Source organism: Sus scrofa, chromosome 3, assembly GCF_000003025.6.
Source record: "Sus scrofa isolate TJ Tabasco breed Duroc chromosome 3, Sscrofa11.1, whole genome shotgun sequence".
NCBI classification, from domain to species: domain Eukaryota; kingdom Metazoa; phylum Chordata; class Mammalia; order Artiodactyla; family Suidae; genus Sus; species Sus scrofa.
In genome coordinates this window covers 11,978,118-11,993,465 of record NC_010445.4, presented here as the reverse complement: position 1 = coordinate 11,993,465, position 15,348 = coordinate 11,978,118, and the positions used below count along the sequence as shown (strand labels likewise).

The window sequence follows — 15,348 nt, the reverse complement described above, 5'->3', positions numbered from 1 at the left end:
GCTGTTGCCTGGGTCTCAGGGGCTTTCTCCAGACCTTACCCATTTCTTCTGCCCTATCCAGCCCCTTTTCCCAGTCCTGCCTGCACATGTCACCCTAGAATTTTCTAATGCTGTTACTCACACTCTCTGATTCTCCTGGCCACCCAAGGCATAAGCAGATATTTTTCCATCTTATCAGAAAAAAATGTTGTTCAGGATCGCCCTTCAAATCACAGCACCAACACAGGGCTTTTTTTTTCTAAATAAACGTGAAAAGGCAGCTTTTAGTTGTTAAAGATGGTAGAAATGAAATGTAAGTAACACAGGAGACATATTGAAGACCCAGGAGAAGCCGATGAAAAGGCCATGGCTGGTTAAGAGAAAAAAGCCTGGCACACACCCTCCACCTGCTTGTCCTTTGGGAAGAAGAGCCCGGGAAAGCGTGAGGCCAGCGCATCTGTCACTCTCCGTGTGGTTCAAGGTTCCCGTGCGCCAGTGCAGAGAAGCACTGAGGCGGGTGGTCCCCCAAGTGAGTCAGACCCTGGCCTCTCCATCTTCTTGCTGCAAAGATGTGGCTAAACCTCCCTCATTCCAGACTGAATGGACTACCCTTGATGCATGGCTTTCCGGGGTTGGTACTGAAATTCAACATGGGTACTCAGAGGTCCTGCCTGAACAAAGGAATAACGGCTTACAAACAGGTACTTGGAACCTAGTGGAAGCCTGTTCTCAGGCCTGTTTGCAGGGCCCGTCCAGTGTGTGTGAAGACTCTGAGCTCATTTCATAGCCTGGCTGACCAGGCTCTCATTGCAAAGGACCAGCCTAGTTCTTGTTCCGACTGGCACAGGGACCCTGCAGAATATGGGCCCCTGTAGAATATGGGCCCCAGTGCCAGATGGGCTCTGGCCCACAACACTAGCTCCCATCTCCTGGAGGCCGAGGGCTTCTACACAAGATTCCACAGAAAAGCACCTTCTGCTGAACTCTGACTAGGTAAGGAGGTTTTTGTGGCATCTGGAGATGAAGAGCGCGCAGGGCAGCTTTGGCAGGGCCATCACCAGGCCAGCGGGTGGATGGAGGGGGCCAGATGGATGCTGATAGGTGCCCCCACCCACAGGTGGCGCTGCGTCAGGCCACTTCCCTGGCTCCCCCGGTCTGGACGTTCCCTGTGCTCAGGCATGCCAAGTGAGGTCTCGGCATGGTGTGTCAGGGAGCTGGGAGCAGGTTCAGCTCCAACAGATCCACTGGGAAGTTCAGGCTGAGTCGGTCTCTTCCATCAGAAACCATCAGCCCCTTGCCAGCCACCTGATGGGAGCAGCGCTGCTGGGAAGATGAATGGAAACCTTTCAGCCGAAGCTGGTTGCTTGGGGTCACTGTGTAAGAACCAGGCGTTTCAAAGAATTGGAGACTCCGTGCTCCACCTGGGAGTGGCTTACTCCATCCTCTCCATCGAGGCAGCATCACCCTTGCAGTCTGCCTGCCTGCGGCTCAGCCTCCCAGACACTGACCTTCACCGCCTCCCGAGCCAGCCCATCAGCCCATTTGGCTTTGGAGCTTTTCTCACCAAGAGGGCAAGCCAGCCTCCCCTCCCCGCCCCCCACCCTTTAGCTGTCTCTGCCTGCCAAGGAGGAAAAAAAGCCAACAAATTGAGTGCTTACTGTAGTCATGCTGGGTATTTATTCTTCAATAGTAAGAGGAATCTATGAAGTAGATGCTGTTACCATCCTCACTGTACACATGAGAAAACTGAGGCACAGAGAGGTTAAGTAACTTGCCTGAAGTCGTACAGCTGTAAGCAGCAGCATTGCTTCCATTCCTATGGTCCACGACAGCCACAGATACATAAAGGTGGCACCTGGAGTCTTCTTCCAGGCTGAAGGGGGTACAGTCTAAAGTCCCCTCAGTCCCTCTGGGCATGCTCCATGTGGGCCATGAGGCTCTGAACAAATACGGACTTTCTGACGTGTCCTCCAGTACGGTCCAGCACCTGTGCTCTGTTCAGAGTTCAAGGACACGTTGGACTTGCATGATTCTCGGGCTGTGTCCAAAACCATAGTGAACCAAGGGCTTTTCCCAGAGCAGCTGTTCCCCAGTCTCCCTCCTTCATTGATCAGTTTTGTGCCCTATCTGCCTACTTGCTTCTCCAGGACAAGCCACACACAGTTGCACAGGTTGTGCACTGCCCAACTCTAAGGACACTCATCACACAAACTGAGATGAATGAGCTTCAGAGTTGATGCAACACCTGCTCAGCCACCTGGATGGAAGATCTGTCTTAGGTTCTTGTTGGAACTGGTTGGGGCTTTTGACTGCCCTGGAAGGTCATTTTCCAGACAATGGTTCTGGGATTGTCTCTCCATGCCTTGTTGCCAGGCCTCTTGAGGTCTACCTTGCAGTAGAGCGGGCAGGGTTCCATATGGCCCGGGCCTAAGCTGGAACTGAATGGAAACTAGTCCACCTCGAACCTGTCCCTCATTGTCCAGAGAAATGAAACAGCCCAGGGCTCATCACCCCCGGGTGCCAAGTCGAGCCTGGAACCTAGGTCTCAACTCCAGGACCTCAGTTCTCTTCCGACTCTCCCAGGCTGCTCTCTCTGTCCCTGTTATTTTATCCTGTTCCTAAGCACATGAGGGCATCCAGAGGGCAAACCCTTCTCCTCGGGTTTCCTGACAGCACTTGGCAGCAGGCCAGCTGACTGCTGGGTTTTGGTCCTCTCTCCAGCTCCCTATAAGTAAGGAGAGGCCACAAGTACTGGAGGCCCAGCATCTGGGGTGCAAATCTAGCCACGACTCATTAGGAAGCATGGAGTTAGGACTAGAGACTTGAGCATCTCTAGTCCCAACGAGAGGTACGTCAAGGCAGTGCCACACAAGGGCAAGCAGAGTTTATTTTGATTGGAACTTCTTTTAGACATGTGGCCATAGTCTGTTCTTTTGCTCATCAGACAAGTGTTGATTCTCTGGCCAGCCAGTGTCAGGTACAAGGTGTATGTACAGAGAACCTACCATCCTCGCCTGTGAAAGCTCATGGTCCACTAGGGGAAAACAAGAATGACTTGTCATAGATGGTGGAAAGCACTCAGGACCGTCATGTGCAGTTGTGCAGGTTGCACACTGCCCAACTCTAAGAGCATACTTCACATGCACTGCACTGGGAGATGAAGGAACTATCCCCTAGAGGTATGATTTCGCAGCCCAGCTGTGCACGGTGGCCTTAACGTCCTCTCACAGACCTACTGTCCAAGGAGTGCAACCTTGGAGGTGGGAAGTGAGAGAGGAGACGTCGTTGGTGCCAACCAGAAAAGGTGTCACCCCAAAGAAGGTGCTTAAACTAGAGTCTTAAAGGATGAGGAGCACATCTCCAACCAGAGAGGAGGGAGGGAGTTCCCGTCGTGGCTCAGTGGTTAACGAATCCGAGTAGGAACCATGAGGTTGCGGGTTCGGTCCCTGCCCTTGCTCAGTGGGTTAAGGATCCGGCGTTGCCCTGAGCTGTGGTGTAGGTTGCAGAGGCGGCTCGGATCCCGCGTTGCTGTGGCTCTGGCGTAGGCCTCTGGCTACAGCTCCAATTCGACCCCTAGCCTGGGAACCTCCGTATGCCGAGGGAGCGGCCCAAGAAATAGCAAAAAGACAAAAAAAAAAAAAAAAAAAAAAAAAAAAAAAAAGAGGAGGAGGGAAAAGTGTGCTGGGCAGGGGAAAGAACATTTGCCCAACTTTGGGGCATAGGAGTGGGGGGGGCGAGACGAGGGGAGGCTGGTTCAGGCTTGCAGGCAAGCGTTGACAGGGAGGGAGTGCTGGAGAGGGGAAAACAGACCTCAGAGGTCGGGCGGGGTGAGCGCCGAGACACGTGGGTTATGAGGGAGTAATGTTAGGAGCTCAGGAGGCCAGCTCCCGAGTGGGGTGAGCAGAGCAGGAGCTGCAGGCCCCTCAGCTGACTGGCCCTCCCAGAGGGCGCATTCCAAGATGGATGTGCAACAGCTGGCACTCGCCCCCGGAGACAGGTCACATCAACAGCATATTTATACCCCATTTAGGCAGAGACCTTCGTCGCCTTCTGCCAGTGTTTGTGCCCTCGGGGTAGTTTAGATGGTCTATTTCTGGAGCGTCCCTCACTACAGAGAGGGCACCGGGAGCAAGGGCCACCTCCGTTTGTTTGCCTTCTCTGGGCTCTCAGATGAGGAGGTGGCTGCTCCCTCGCCCAGGGAATGGAGTACCCACTCGTGGCAGTCTGGTGACTTGTGGGGGCTTTCGAGGCTCTTTCAGAACACACAGGGGTCCCCAGGACAGGGCTAGGCCAGATCAGCAGTGGCCACTCACAAGGGTGATAATTTGCCGTTGTCCCCCAGCAGTGATAGATTTCATTCATCCAGGCAATAGTTGCAAATTGGATATGGGACAGAGAGATAATTTGACAACCAAAGAGCTGGAGGGAAATTGAAGTGTGTGCTGCTGGTTGAGCAGAATGTTAGGGGTGGGGGAGGGGAAGTCCACTTGGTTTACGACTGGCACGAGCATTTTCCTTGAAGCCCGGTTCGTTGAGATATAATTTGCATGTACAGTTAAAGTCACCTTTTTTAGGGGACAGTTCTTCAGGTTTTGACCGATGTATATCATCTTGGATGCCAAACACTCCCTTCACCCCAAAAGGTTCCCCAGGGGCCCTCAAAAGTCAACCCCAGCCCAGCCCCTGGGACCCACGAATCTGTTCTCTGTCTCTACAGATTTGCCTCTTCCAGAATGTCGTAGAAATGGAACCATATAGTGTGTCACCTTTTGAGTCTGGCTTTCACTTAGCAAACGCGCTCGAGGCTCTGATGCACGTTGTCGCAAGAGTCCGTGACTGCCTCGCCTTCATGGCTGACCCGCACTGCGCAGTGTAGCTGTGCTGCAGTTTATCCATTCCTCCAGCTGAAAGGACAATGTTTGGGTGGTTTCCAGTTGGGGGGGCTTACAAATAAAAGCTGTAAACCCTTGCATACAGGCCTTTGTGTGGCCATATGCTTTCATTTCTCTTGGGTAAATACCCAGGAGGAGGACTGTGTGTGCTCATGTATGTTTCACTCTATAAAAAACTGGCAAACGGTCTTGCAAACCCTGTACCATTTTGCCCTCCTGCCACGTCTAGTCGTTCTCACTCCTTGCGAAAAATTTAAAGACGATAGCGAAAGGGGTGCTTCCGGGGTTGTTTTGTTCTAGCCGCCCCCATACCCTGCGATATTATATCCACTCCAGGGCTCCTTTCCCAGTTTAATCTTCATTGAAGGGCTGTTCGGGCTCTCGTCGGGGTTACTTGCCGGGCCTCCTGTCACGGCTTCCTGGGGTGGATGGGTTTACACTTTGGGCATGGAGCCCCAGCCAGGCCTCACACGAGGTCAGTGATGCCAGGTAAATAAATGACCCTGGGCAGTTTCCTGCACCTGCTGCCTGTGCATGCCATCTCTCCATACAGCTGCCCCCCGGGCTGTCCCGGGGGCCATTCTGGCTGGATGAGGGATGGGGAGACAGGCATTGAGGGGTGGTAACCTCCCTCACCTGGTGATGGGAAGCCTGGAAGCCCAGCCCCAGGGCTGTCTAGACATGGAGCCCAGCATGCCTGCCAGGTACCAAGAGCACGCATCAGGCTGAAACCAGCAGGGACGGAATACAGACAGACGGAGTGATCACTGGACCCTTGGCCTTGGGAAACTGATGGTGGCATTTGCAGGGAAAGATGAGCAACTTAGACCCCAGGCTAAGCAGTATTATCAAAGGTGACTTGTGGTCGTTAAGGATCAGTGCCCCAAAGTGGCACAGATGGGCACACACCTCTCTTGTACAAGGAAGAAAAGCACCCTCAAGGCTGGGCTGTTACTCAGGTGATGTGAATTCGGTCTTTTTTTTTTTTTTTTTTTGGCCTCACCAACAGCATGTGGAAGTCCCTGGGCCAGGGGTTGAATCCATGCCACAGTTGGGGCAACACCAAATCCTTAACCCCCCTGAATTAGTCTTTTTTTTTTTTCTTCTTTTAATGATGAAACAACTTTTTTGTTTCGTCATATTTCTTTTTTAATTTTTCATTATAGTTGATTTACAGTCTTCTGTCAATTTCTGCTGTACAACAAAGTGAACCAGTTACGCATATATATACCTTCTTTGTCTCACATTGTCTTCCAGCATATTCCATCACAAGTGATTAGGCAAAGTTCCCTGTGCTATACAGCAGGCCCTCATTGCTTAGCCACTCCAAATTGCAGTAGTTTGCATCTACAAACCCCAAACTCCCAGCCACTCTGCCTTGGCACCTACAAATCTGTTCTCCATGTCCATGAGTTTGTTTGTTTTTTCTGTAGGTAGGAGCATTTGAGCCATATATTAGATTCCAGGTATGTGATACCATGTTATTTGTTTTTCTCTTTCTGACTTACTTCACTTAGTAAGAGAGTCTCTAGTTCCATCCATGTTGCTACACATGGCATTATTTTGTTCTTTTTATGGCTGAGTAATATTCCATTGTATATATGTACCACATTTTAATCCAGTCATCTTTCACTGGACATTCAAGTTGTTTCCATGTCTTGGCTATTGTGAATAGTGCTGCAGTGAACATAAGCGTGCATATATCTTTTTCAAGTTTTGTTCAGATATATGCCCAGGAGTGGGATGGCTGGATCATGTGGTAGTTCTATATTTAGTTTTCTGAGGCACCTCTACACTGTTTTTTGTTTGTTTGTTTCGTCTTTTGTCTTTTTTAGGGCCGCACCCGCAGCATATGGAAGTTCCCAGGCTAGGGGTCTAATCGGAGCTGCAGATGCTGGGCTATGCCAGAGCCACAACTACGCCAGATCCGAATTGTGTCTGCAACCTACACCACAGCTCACAGCAACACCGGATCCTTAACCCACTGAGAAAGGCCAGGGATCGAACCCACAACCTCACAGTTCCTGGTCACATTCATTAACCGCTGAGCCACGACAGGAACTCCTATGGTATTGTGTTTTATGTTCAAGTCTTTAAGCCATTTTGAGTTTATTTTTGTGTGTAGTGTAAGGGTGCGTTCTAGTTTTGTCGACTGACTTAGAGCTGTCCAGTTTTCCCAGCACCACTTGCTGAAGAGACTCTCTTTTTCCCATTTTATATTCTTGCCTCCTTTGTCAAAGATTAATTGACTGTAGATTTCTGGGTTCTCTATTCTGTTCCATCGGTCTATATGTGTGTTTTTGTACCAGTACCACACTGTCTTGATTTCTGTAGCTTTGTAGTATTGTCTGAAGTCTGAGAGAGTTACGCCTCCTGCTTGGTTTTCGTTCCTAGGGGTTGCTTTGGCAATTCTGAGTCTTTTATGGTTCCATATAAATTTTTGGATTGTTCTAGTTCTGTGAAAAATGTCATGGTTAATTTGATAGGTATTACATTGAATCTGTAGATTGTTTTGCATAGTATGGCCATTTTAATGATATTAATTGTTTTAATCCAGGAGCATGGAGTATCTTTCCATTTCTTTGAGTCCTCTCTAATAATTTCCTTGATTGATGTTTTGTAGTTCTCGGCATATAAATTTTTCACCTCGTTGGTCAAGTTTATTCCTAGGTATTTAATTTAGGGGGTGCAATTTTAAAAGGTATTTATTTTTAATATTCCTTTTCTAATATTTCATTGTTGGTATACAGAAATGCAACTGATTTCTGACTGTCAATCTTGTATCCTGCTGCTTTGCTGAATTCGTTGATCAGTTCAGTTAGCTTTTGTGTGGAGTCCTTAGGTTTTCTCTGTGTAGTATCATGTCATCTGCATAGAGTGACAGTTTTACCTCTTCTCTTCCAATTTGGATGCCTTTTATTTCTTTTATTTGTCTGATGGCTGCGGCTAGGACTTTCAATACCATGTTGAATAAAGTGGTGAGAGTGAGCACCCCTGACTTGTTCCAGATTTTAGCGGGAAGGCTTTCAGCTTTTCTCCATTGAGTGTTATATTGGCTGTGGGTTTGTCATAAATGGTTTTTATTATGTCAAGGTATGTTCCCTGTATACCCATAAGAGTTTTTATCGTGAATGGATGGTGGACTTTGTCACATGCTTTTTCTGCATCTGTTGAGATAACTTTTCTTTTGTTAATGTGGTGTATGACGTTGATTGATTTGCATGTGTTGAACCATCCTCGTGAACTTGGGATGAATCCCATTTGGTGGTCATGTGTGATCTTTTTTGTATGTTGTTGGATTCAGTTGGCTAAAATTTTGTTGAGGATCTTTGTGTATATACTCATCAGACATTGGCCTATAGAGTTCCCTTTGTGGCTCAGCGGAAATGAATCTGACTAGTATCCATGGGGATGCAGGTTTGATCTCTGGCCTCGCTCAGTGGGCTAAAGATCTGGTGTTGCTGTGACCTGTGGTGTAGGTCACAGATGCAGCTCGGATCTGCTGTTGCTATGGCTGTGGTGTAGGCCAGCAGCTAAGCTCTGATTCGATCCCGAGCCTGGGAACTTCCATGTGCCACTGGCTATGACTCTAAAAAGACCAAAAAATAAAATAAAAAGATAATGGCCTATAGTTTTCTTTTCTGGTAGTATCTTTGTCTGGTTTGGGGGTTAACAGTGATGGTGGCTTCATAGAATGTCTTTGGGATTATTCCTTCTTCTTCAACCTTTTGGAAAAGTCGAAGGAGGATGGGTATAAGTTCTTTGTATTTTTGGTAGAATTAACCTGTGAAGCCAGCTGGTCCTGGACTTCTGTTTGTAGGGAGTGTTTTTATTACATATTCCGTTTCATTTCTAGTGATCGGTTTGTTCAGTTGATCTCATTCTTCTCGATTCAGTTTTGGCAGGCTCTGTGTCTCTAGAAAGTTGCCCATTTATTCTGCATTGTCCAGTTTGTTGGCATGTGATTGTTCATAGGATTTTCTTATGTGTTTATTTATTTGTATTTCTGAAGTATCCATTGAGATTTCTCCTTTTTCACTTCCTATTTTGTTTACTTGCGTTCTTTCTCTCCCCTTCGTGGTAAGTCTGGCCAGAAGTTTGTCAATTTTGTTTAACCTTTCAAAGAACCAGCTCTTGGTTTTATTGATTTTTTTTTTCCTATAATTTTTTTGAATCTATTTTATTGATTTTCTCTGTGATCTTTATGATTTCTTTCCTTCTCCTGACTTTAGATTTTGTTTGTTCTTCTTTTTCTAATTCTTCTGGGTGGCAGGTTAAGTTGACGATTTGAGGTTTTTCTTCTTTTTTGAGGAAGGCCTGTATCGCTATGAACTTCCTTCTAAGAACTGCTTTTGCCAAGCCCATAGATTTCGAATGGTTGTGTTTTCATTATCATTTGTCTCAAGGTATTTTATTTTAATTTCCCTTTTGATTTCCCATTAACCCATTGTTTTTTGAGTAGCATGTTGTAGTCTCCATGTAGTCAGTTTTTTCTCATTTCTTTTCCTGTGATTGATTTCTAGTTTCATGCCATTGTGATCAGAGAAGATACTTGAAATATCTTCCATACGCTTAAATTTGTTGAGGTTAGTTTTGTGCCCCAGTATGTGGTCAGTCCTTGAGAATGTTCCATGAGCACTTGAAAAGAATGTATATCATGATTTTTTAAAGATGTAATGTCCTGAAAATATCAATTAAATCTAACTTTTCTATTGTGTCATTTAGGATCTCTGTTGCCTTATTGATTTTCTGTCTGTAGGATCTGTCCATTGATGTGAGTGGGGTGTTAAAGTCTCCTACTATGATTGTATTCCCATCAATTTCTCCTTTTATGTCTGTTAGTATTTGTTGTACTATTTGCGTGCTTCTATATTAGGGGCATATATATTGACAAGTGTAATATCTTCTTCCTGAATTGATCCTTTATTAATCCATTAAGTAGTGTCCTTAGTCATTCTTTATGGCCTTCATTTTAAAGTCTATTTTGTCTGATAAGAATATTGCAACTGTCTTTTCCATTCACATGAAATACCTTTTTCCATCTCCTCACTTTCAATTTATGTGTCCTTTGCCCTAAGGTGAGTCTCTTGTAGGCAGCATATTGTATGTAGCATGTTGTAGTTCTTATTTTTTTTTATCCAATCTGCCACTCTTTTGTCTTTTGATGGCACATTCAGTCCATTGACATTTAAGGTAATTAACTCTTTGTTTTTTCTCTTGCTGCCTTTAGAATCCTCTCCTTATCTTTTAATTTTTGCTATGTATATTATAATGTGTCTTGGTGGGGGCCTATGGATTCAACTTGTTTGGGGTCCTCTGTGCTTCCTGTATCTTGATATCTGCTTGCTTTAGATTTGGGAAGTTTTCAGACATAATTTCTTTTTTTTTTTTTTTTTGTCTTTTCGCCATTTCTTGGGCCGCTCCCTCGGCATATGGAGGTTCCCAGGCTAGGGGTTGAGTCAGAGCTGTAGCCACTGGCCTCCACCAGAGCCACAGCAACATGGGATCCAAGCCACGTCTGCACTCTACACCACAGCTCACGGCAACGCCAGATCCTCAACCCACTGAGCAAGGCCAGGGATCGAACCTGCCACCTCATGGTTCCTAGTCAGATTCATTAACCACTGAGCCATGTCGGGAACTCCCAGACATAATTTCTTCAAATATATCTTCAATCCCCTTTTTCTTCTCCTTCTGGAATTCCTATTGTGTGTAGCTTGGCCTGCTTTACGTTATCCCATAGATCTCTTCTGTTGCTTTCGTGTTTGCTCATTTGGTTTTCTGTCTGCTGATTGGGTGATTTCCATTACTCCATCTTCCAAGTCACTGATTCGTTCCTCTGCATCATTCATTCTGCTCTTTAGTGCCTTTAGCTCAGTTCGTGCCTCTGCCAAGGAATTTTCCAATTTTTCTTGTCTCTTCCTTGTGTTTTCTACTTCCTTTCGGAAGTAATTGGCATGACTGTTCATATCTGCTCTTAATTCCTTCACATTCACTTTTAATTCCTTCCGTATTTTCACCATCTCCTTCTTGAACTCCATGTCTGTTAGACTGCAGAGGTCTGCTTCATTGTTGGCGCCTTCAAGTGAATTTTCTTGTTCTTTGAACTGGGAATGGTTCTTCTCATTTTGCTTATCTTTTTCTCATGCTGTGAGTTTAGGTACAACAACTACCGCAGTCTTGGAGGGCTATCTATATGCACAAGTGCCCCTGGGTATTTTGTGAGGGCTTAGTTACTTTTTTTTGACATTTGGGCTGCTTTTTTGGATGTTTGCTCTCTCTTTCCTCAGTGTGTGCAGGCTGTTATCCCCTCGATACAGTGCCGTGTGTGCTTCTGTGCTTCTAGGAAGATGGAGGCAGTGGGCAGGGCTAGTAGCCAGTTAGTAGCCAGTGCCTGGTTGCTGGGCCCTTGACAGTGGGAATGTGGCACAGGCTGCTCCTGGTTGCAGGGCTCTGGGCAGTTGCAGTGACCCTCAGGCAGGTGTAGGTGGCACCTGGAGCATTCGACAGCGGCAGCAGCAGGGTGTGTGTGTGTGTGTTCCCAGGGGAGTGAGAGCAACAACGGGTAGTGCTTGGTTGCAGTGCCCTCCTCTGTGCTGACCTCTGAGGTGCCTGGGGCACAGATCCCTAGTGGTGGCAGGCTATGCCCACCTCTGGAGCCTGAGTCTCAGCACCCAGACCCTGCCCAAGCATCTCAGGCTGTGGTGTCCGGGGCAGGGGAGGGAGGTGGTCTGTGTGGCTCTCACTCTGCTTTGCCCCCCTCAGTCTAGCTGCGGTGCTTTTCTCTGAGGCGTTGAGGTCCCTCTGTCTTGGCTGATCTCCTGGTCAGTTAGGTGGCTTTGCAGGGTGTGGGTTTCTTTCCTCTTTGACAGCTCCCTCTCAGGAGTGCTGGTCCTATCCCAATTCTTCTTCTTTTTTTTTTTTTCCCAGTCCTTTTTTGGGGCCTCACTTGGGGCATATGAAGTTCCCAGGCTAGGGGTTGAATCGGAGCTGTTGCTGCCGCCTACCCCAGAGCCACAGCAATGCTGGATCCGAGCCACGTCTGCAACCTGCACCACAGCTCAGGGCAATGCCGAGTCCTTAACCCACAGAGCGAGGCCAGGGATCGAACCCGTAACCTCATGGTTCCTAGTCGGATTCGTTTCTGCTGCGCCATGAAGGGAACTCCCCGATTCCTTTTTATCTGTCTTTTTTTCTCCTTTTGTTCTAGCCAGTTATGTGGAGGGTTTCTTGCCCTTTTTGGAGGTTTAAGGTCTACCCGTGTTCAGTAGATGTTCTGTGTCAGTTGTTCAACATGTAGACAGGTTTTTTGGATGTGTTTGTGAGAGAACATGACTGCCACATCTTACTCCTCTGGCATCTTGATCTCGCCTCTGAATTAGGCTCTTTAAGTGACAGCTCGTGGGGAGGGGGAACCAAGACACAGATGGGCAAGGACACAACAACAGAGACCCAGAGGCCAGAACTGAGGGCGCGGGGCACAGAAAAGGCAGTTCCTCTTGCGGATCCCTTTCCAGAGCTGCCTGGAACCTGGCCGGCTCAGGGGTCCCCAAAGATTGGGGGGTGCAGAAGGGACACACTCAGCGTCTCTGGGCCTCTCTGAGGCCTCCTGAGTCAGAGCTGGGCAAGTGGAAGGGGAGATGAACAGCCCCCGAGCAGCCTGGGGCCAAGCTCTGGGTAAACCCAGGCATCTCCCCTGGGTCACAGGCGGGTGGCTGCTGCGTCCACTGGACTTACAATGTCCTGTGTCTGTCTGTCTGTCCGCCAGGTGCAAGTTCTTCAGTCTGACCGAGACCCCGGAGGATTACACCATCATTGTCGATGAGGAGGGCTTCTTGGGTAAGTGCTTCTCCCGTGAGGGGTTTGGCTGGACGCTGGCCTGCAGCCCCCTTATTTCTCTTCCCCCCTGCTGGCAGGTTCGAAAGTCAGCAGAGCTTCCTGCTCTCCCCGTGTCCTGACCCATCCCCTCCCTTTCTGCTCCGGAGACTTTTCCCCCAGGAGAGACCCCAGAGCTGAAAGGGGGCCATGCTCACCGCACTGGGAGCCGGGACGGCAGGGGCCTGTTCTCTGAAGCACCTGCTGGGAGGGAGGCCCCGCAAAACCCCCTCAGGCCTTGTTCATGGGAGCAGGCCCCGAACCGCCATCCTTTTATGCTTTTCCTTTTCTTGCTTCAGTTTTTAGCTAGAGATGTAGTTCCCGTCCCGTAGAATTCATCGTTTTTAAATGTACCGCAGTTCAGAGGCCTTTGATGTTCACAGGGTTGGGTGGCCGTCACCATTACCTATTTCCCACACGTTTCCAGCACCCCGGAAAAGACACCCCCCTCCCTGCCCCTCCCCAACATCCTTTTAGCTTTATTCTTCGTTAAAGTTCATTGTCCTGTTTGTCCTGCTCGAAAGTAACAGTGAACATCCCTGGGTGCCAAGTGCTGGACAATCCGTGTTACCTGATGCGGAAGGGCCGTGGTTGGTTCTGTGATTATCAAAGAGAAGCTGCAAGGGGGGGTGGGGGGGCCTCATGTGTCCAGATTCACCAGCAAGGGAGCTGGACCCCCTGCCCAGAGCTGGTGGTCATGCGGGACCGCTAAGCCACAGCCTGCCAAACCTGCGGAGGATGCAAAAATCTGACATTGTTTAAAACCCTCGTCCCACCCCCAGGACAACCTCTAGTCGCTTTTTCATGATTTTCCTTCTAACTTTTCTCAGGTGGTCTCTTTACAGAAATATTTTCACTCAACAACTTAGAATTTCCTGTATCCCAAGCCTTGCAGCAGCATCCTGCTTCCTTGCCATGTCCCCCATAGTTGGCATTGAAGTTGTTTTAATTGTCCTCCAGTGAGAAATTTATAAAGTCTGTAAACATTTATCCTTATACAGGTGGGTTTCCAAAACGGGGTCTGAGATAGGGCATTGTGGGGTCAGGAGTTGACTGTTTTATGGTTCTTAACTCAGGCTGCTGCTGCAACAGCCATCTGTTGAAAGCGTCTTTACTGGGGAGAAGGTGAATCCCCAGAAAGCAGCTCCCACAGCTCTGGGCCGTCATCCTTACACGCACATGGTCCAGGGCACCAAGCTTGTATGGGGGGGCCGGGCCCAGCCCCCCCCACATCCCAAGGGGCACTGTGTCCCTCCCTGCCTCCAAGGAGCAAGCTCTGTGGCCAGAGCAGGGACCGAGCAGACCCGACGGGAGGCCCTGCCCCATCATCAAAGGCGCCCATGGAGTCACTCACTCACTCATTCATCAGACTTTTCTGCGCACAGAAGCCACAGGTGGGAATTTTGCTTTAAGTACAAAGCACAGTCCCATGAGGAGTGTCTGCTCAGGCAGCCCAAGCACGTGTGTTTCCTTATGGGCACTCAGGCCTTTACGTAGAACGACTGGGAATCAAGGCCTCTGGGATGTAGAAGGAACACCACAGGGAGTTCCCTGGTGGCCTAGTGGTTAAGGACCCAGCATTATCACCGTGGTGGCGCAGGGTCAGTCCTTTGTCTGGGGGACTTGTCCATACCATGGGCCTGGCAGACAAAAAAGAACACCGCCGATTATCTGTTCTCTGGGAATAGATACTCTCTAACCTGCCTCCCCAGAGGAGACTAATTCTCTTTCTCTACCTCTTGAGGCAGCAAATGAGAAAACACCTTGGGAGGGAGAGAGGGAAGCTGCAGGACCTGGCCTGCTGGTTTTGCAGGCCTTGGAGGCTGTGTTTGGGCCTTGGGCTGCCTAGCAGCTGATTATTCTGAGGCGGGGGTGGAGGGGGTGGCGGGCAGTGTTTCCTGAGCCCCTGCTCTGTGTGGGCATCTTGCTGGGCCCTGGAGATGGGGCTGGAATGAGCGAGACCACCTCTAACTCCGTGAGCCTCAGGGCCTGTCCGCTCAGTTTACCATTAACTGTCGGGCTGTCACTGCGGTCGGGGCGTGCAGGGAGGGTTGGATGCTATAGAGCGAGTCACAGAGGACACTCTGCCGTGGAGGAGACCCCACAGGAGAGGCCCTTGAAGGCAAGACCAGAGAGCCAAGACTTGACCCTGCGTCAACGGAGATTAACGTTTCACCAGCCCTGATGGTGCTTCGGTCTGCAGACGCTGTGCATAGTGCTGGGAACGACTCTTATTTAGATGCAGAAACGGAAGCATAGGCGTGTGATGCAGCCTGCCCGGGGCCTCACCGCCGGGGTCACGTATGGGTCCTGGGCAGGGTAAGGCAGGGCAGACCAGGAGGTATAGGGACCCAGCCTCAGACCCTGCGGTGCCTGGCACCATTAAAAATGACCTCGGAGCTTCTGTTTCTCCCTGAGCCTTTCCGCTGGGGAGGAACAGAGCCGATGACTAACTCTTTGATCCAGGGCAGGTGGTACATGGGAAGGAGGTTTAAATTATTAGCCCAGGCGCGGCCCAACCACTGGCTGTCATTAATGCTGTGACTTCTGAGTCAGGGTCTCCCTCCCTTCCGGGCAGTGATTCCTGGTCAGCACCCCAGGC

At 49.0% G+C, this 15,348-nt stretch overlaps 1 protein-coding gene across 1 annotated transcript in view; it reads left to right on the top strand.

Moving 5' to 3' along the window:
• Positions 1 to 15,348, top strand: part of CASTOR2 (cytosolic arginine sensor for mTORC1 subunit 2) — an 83,625-nt gene that overhangs the window by 46,448 nt on the left and 21,829 nt on the right. The window contains exon 2 of the mRNA XM_003481005.4: positions 12,640 to 12,710. Coding sequence (XP_003481053.1) covers positions 12,640 to 12,710 — 71 coding nt within the window. The remainder of the gene's footprint in view (positions 1 to 12,639; positions 12,711 to 15,348) is intronic.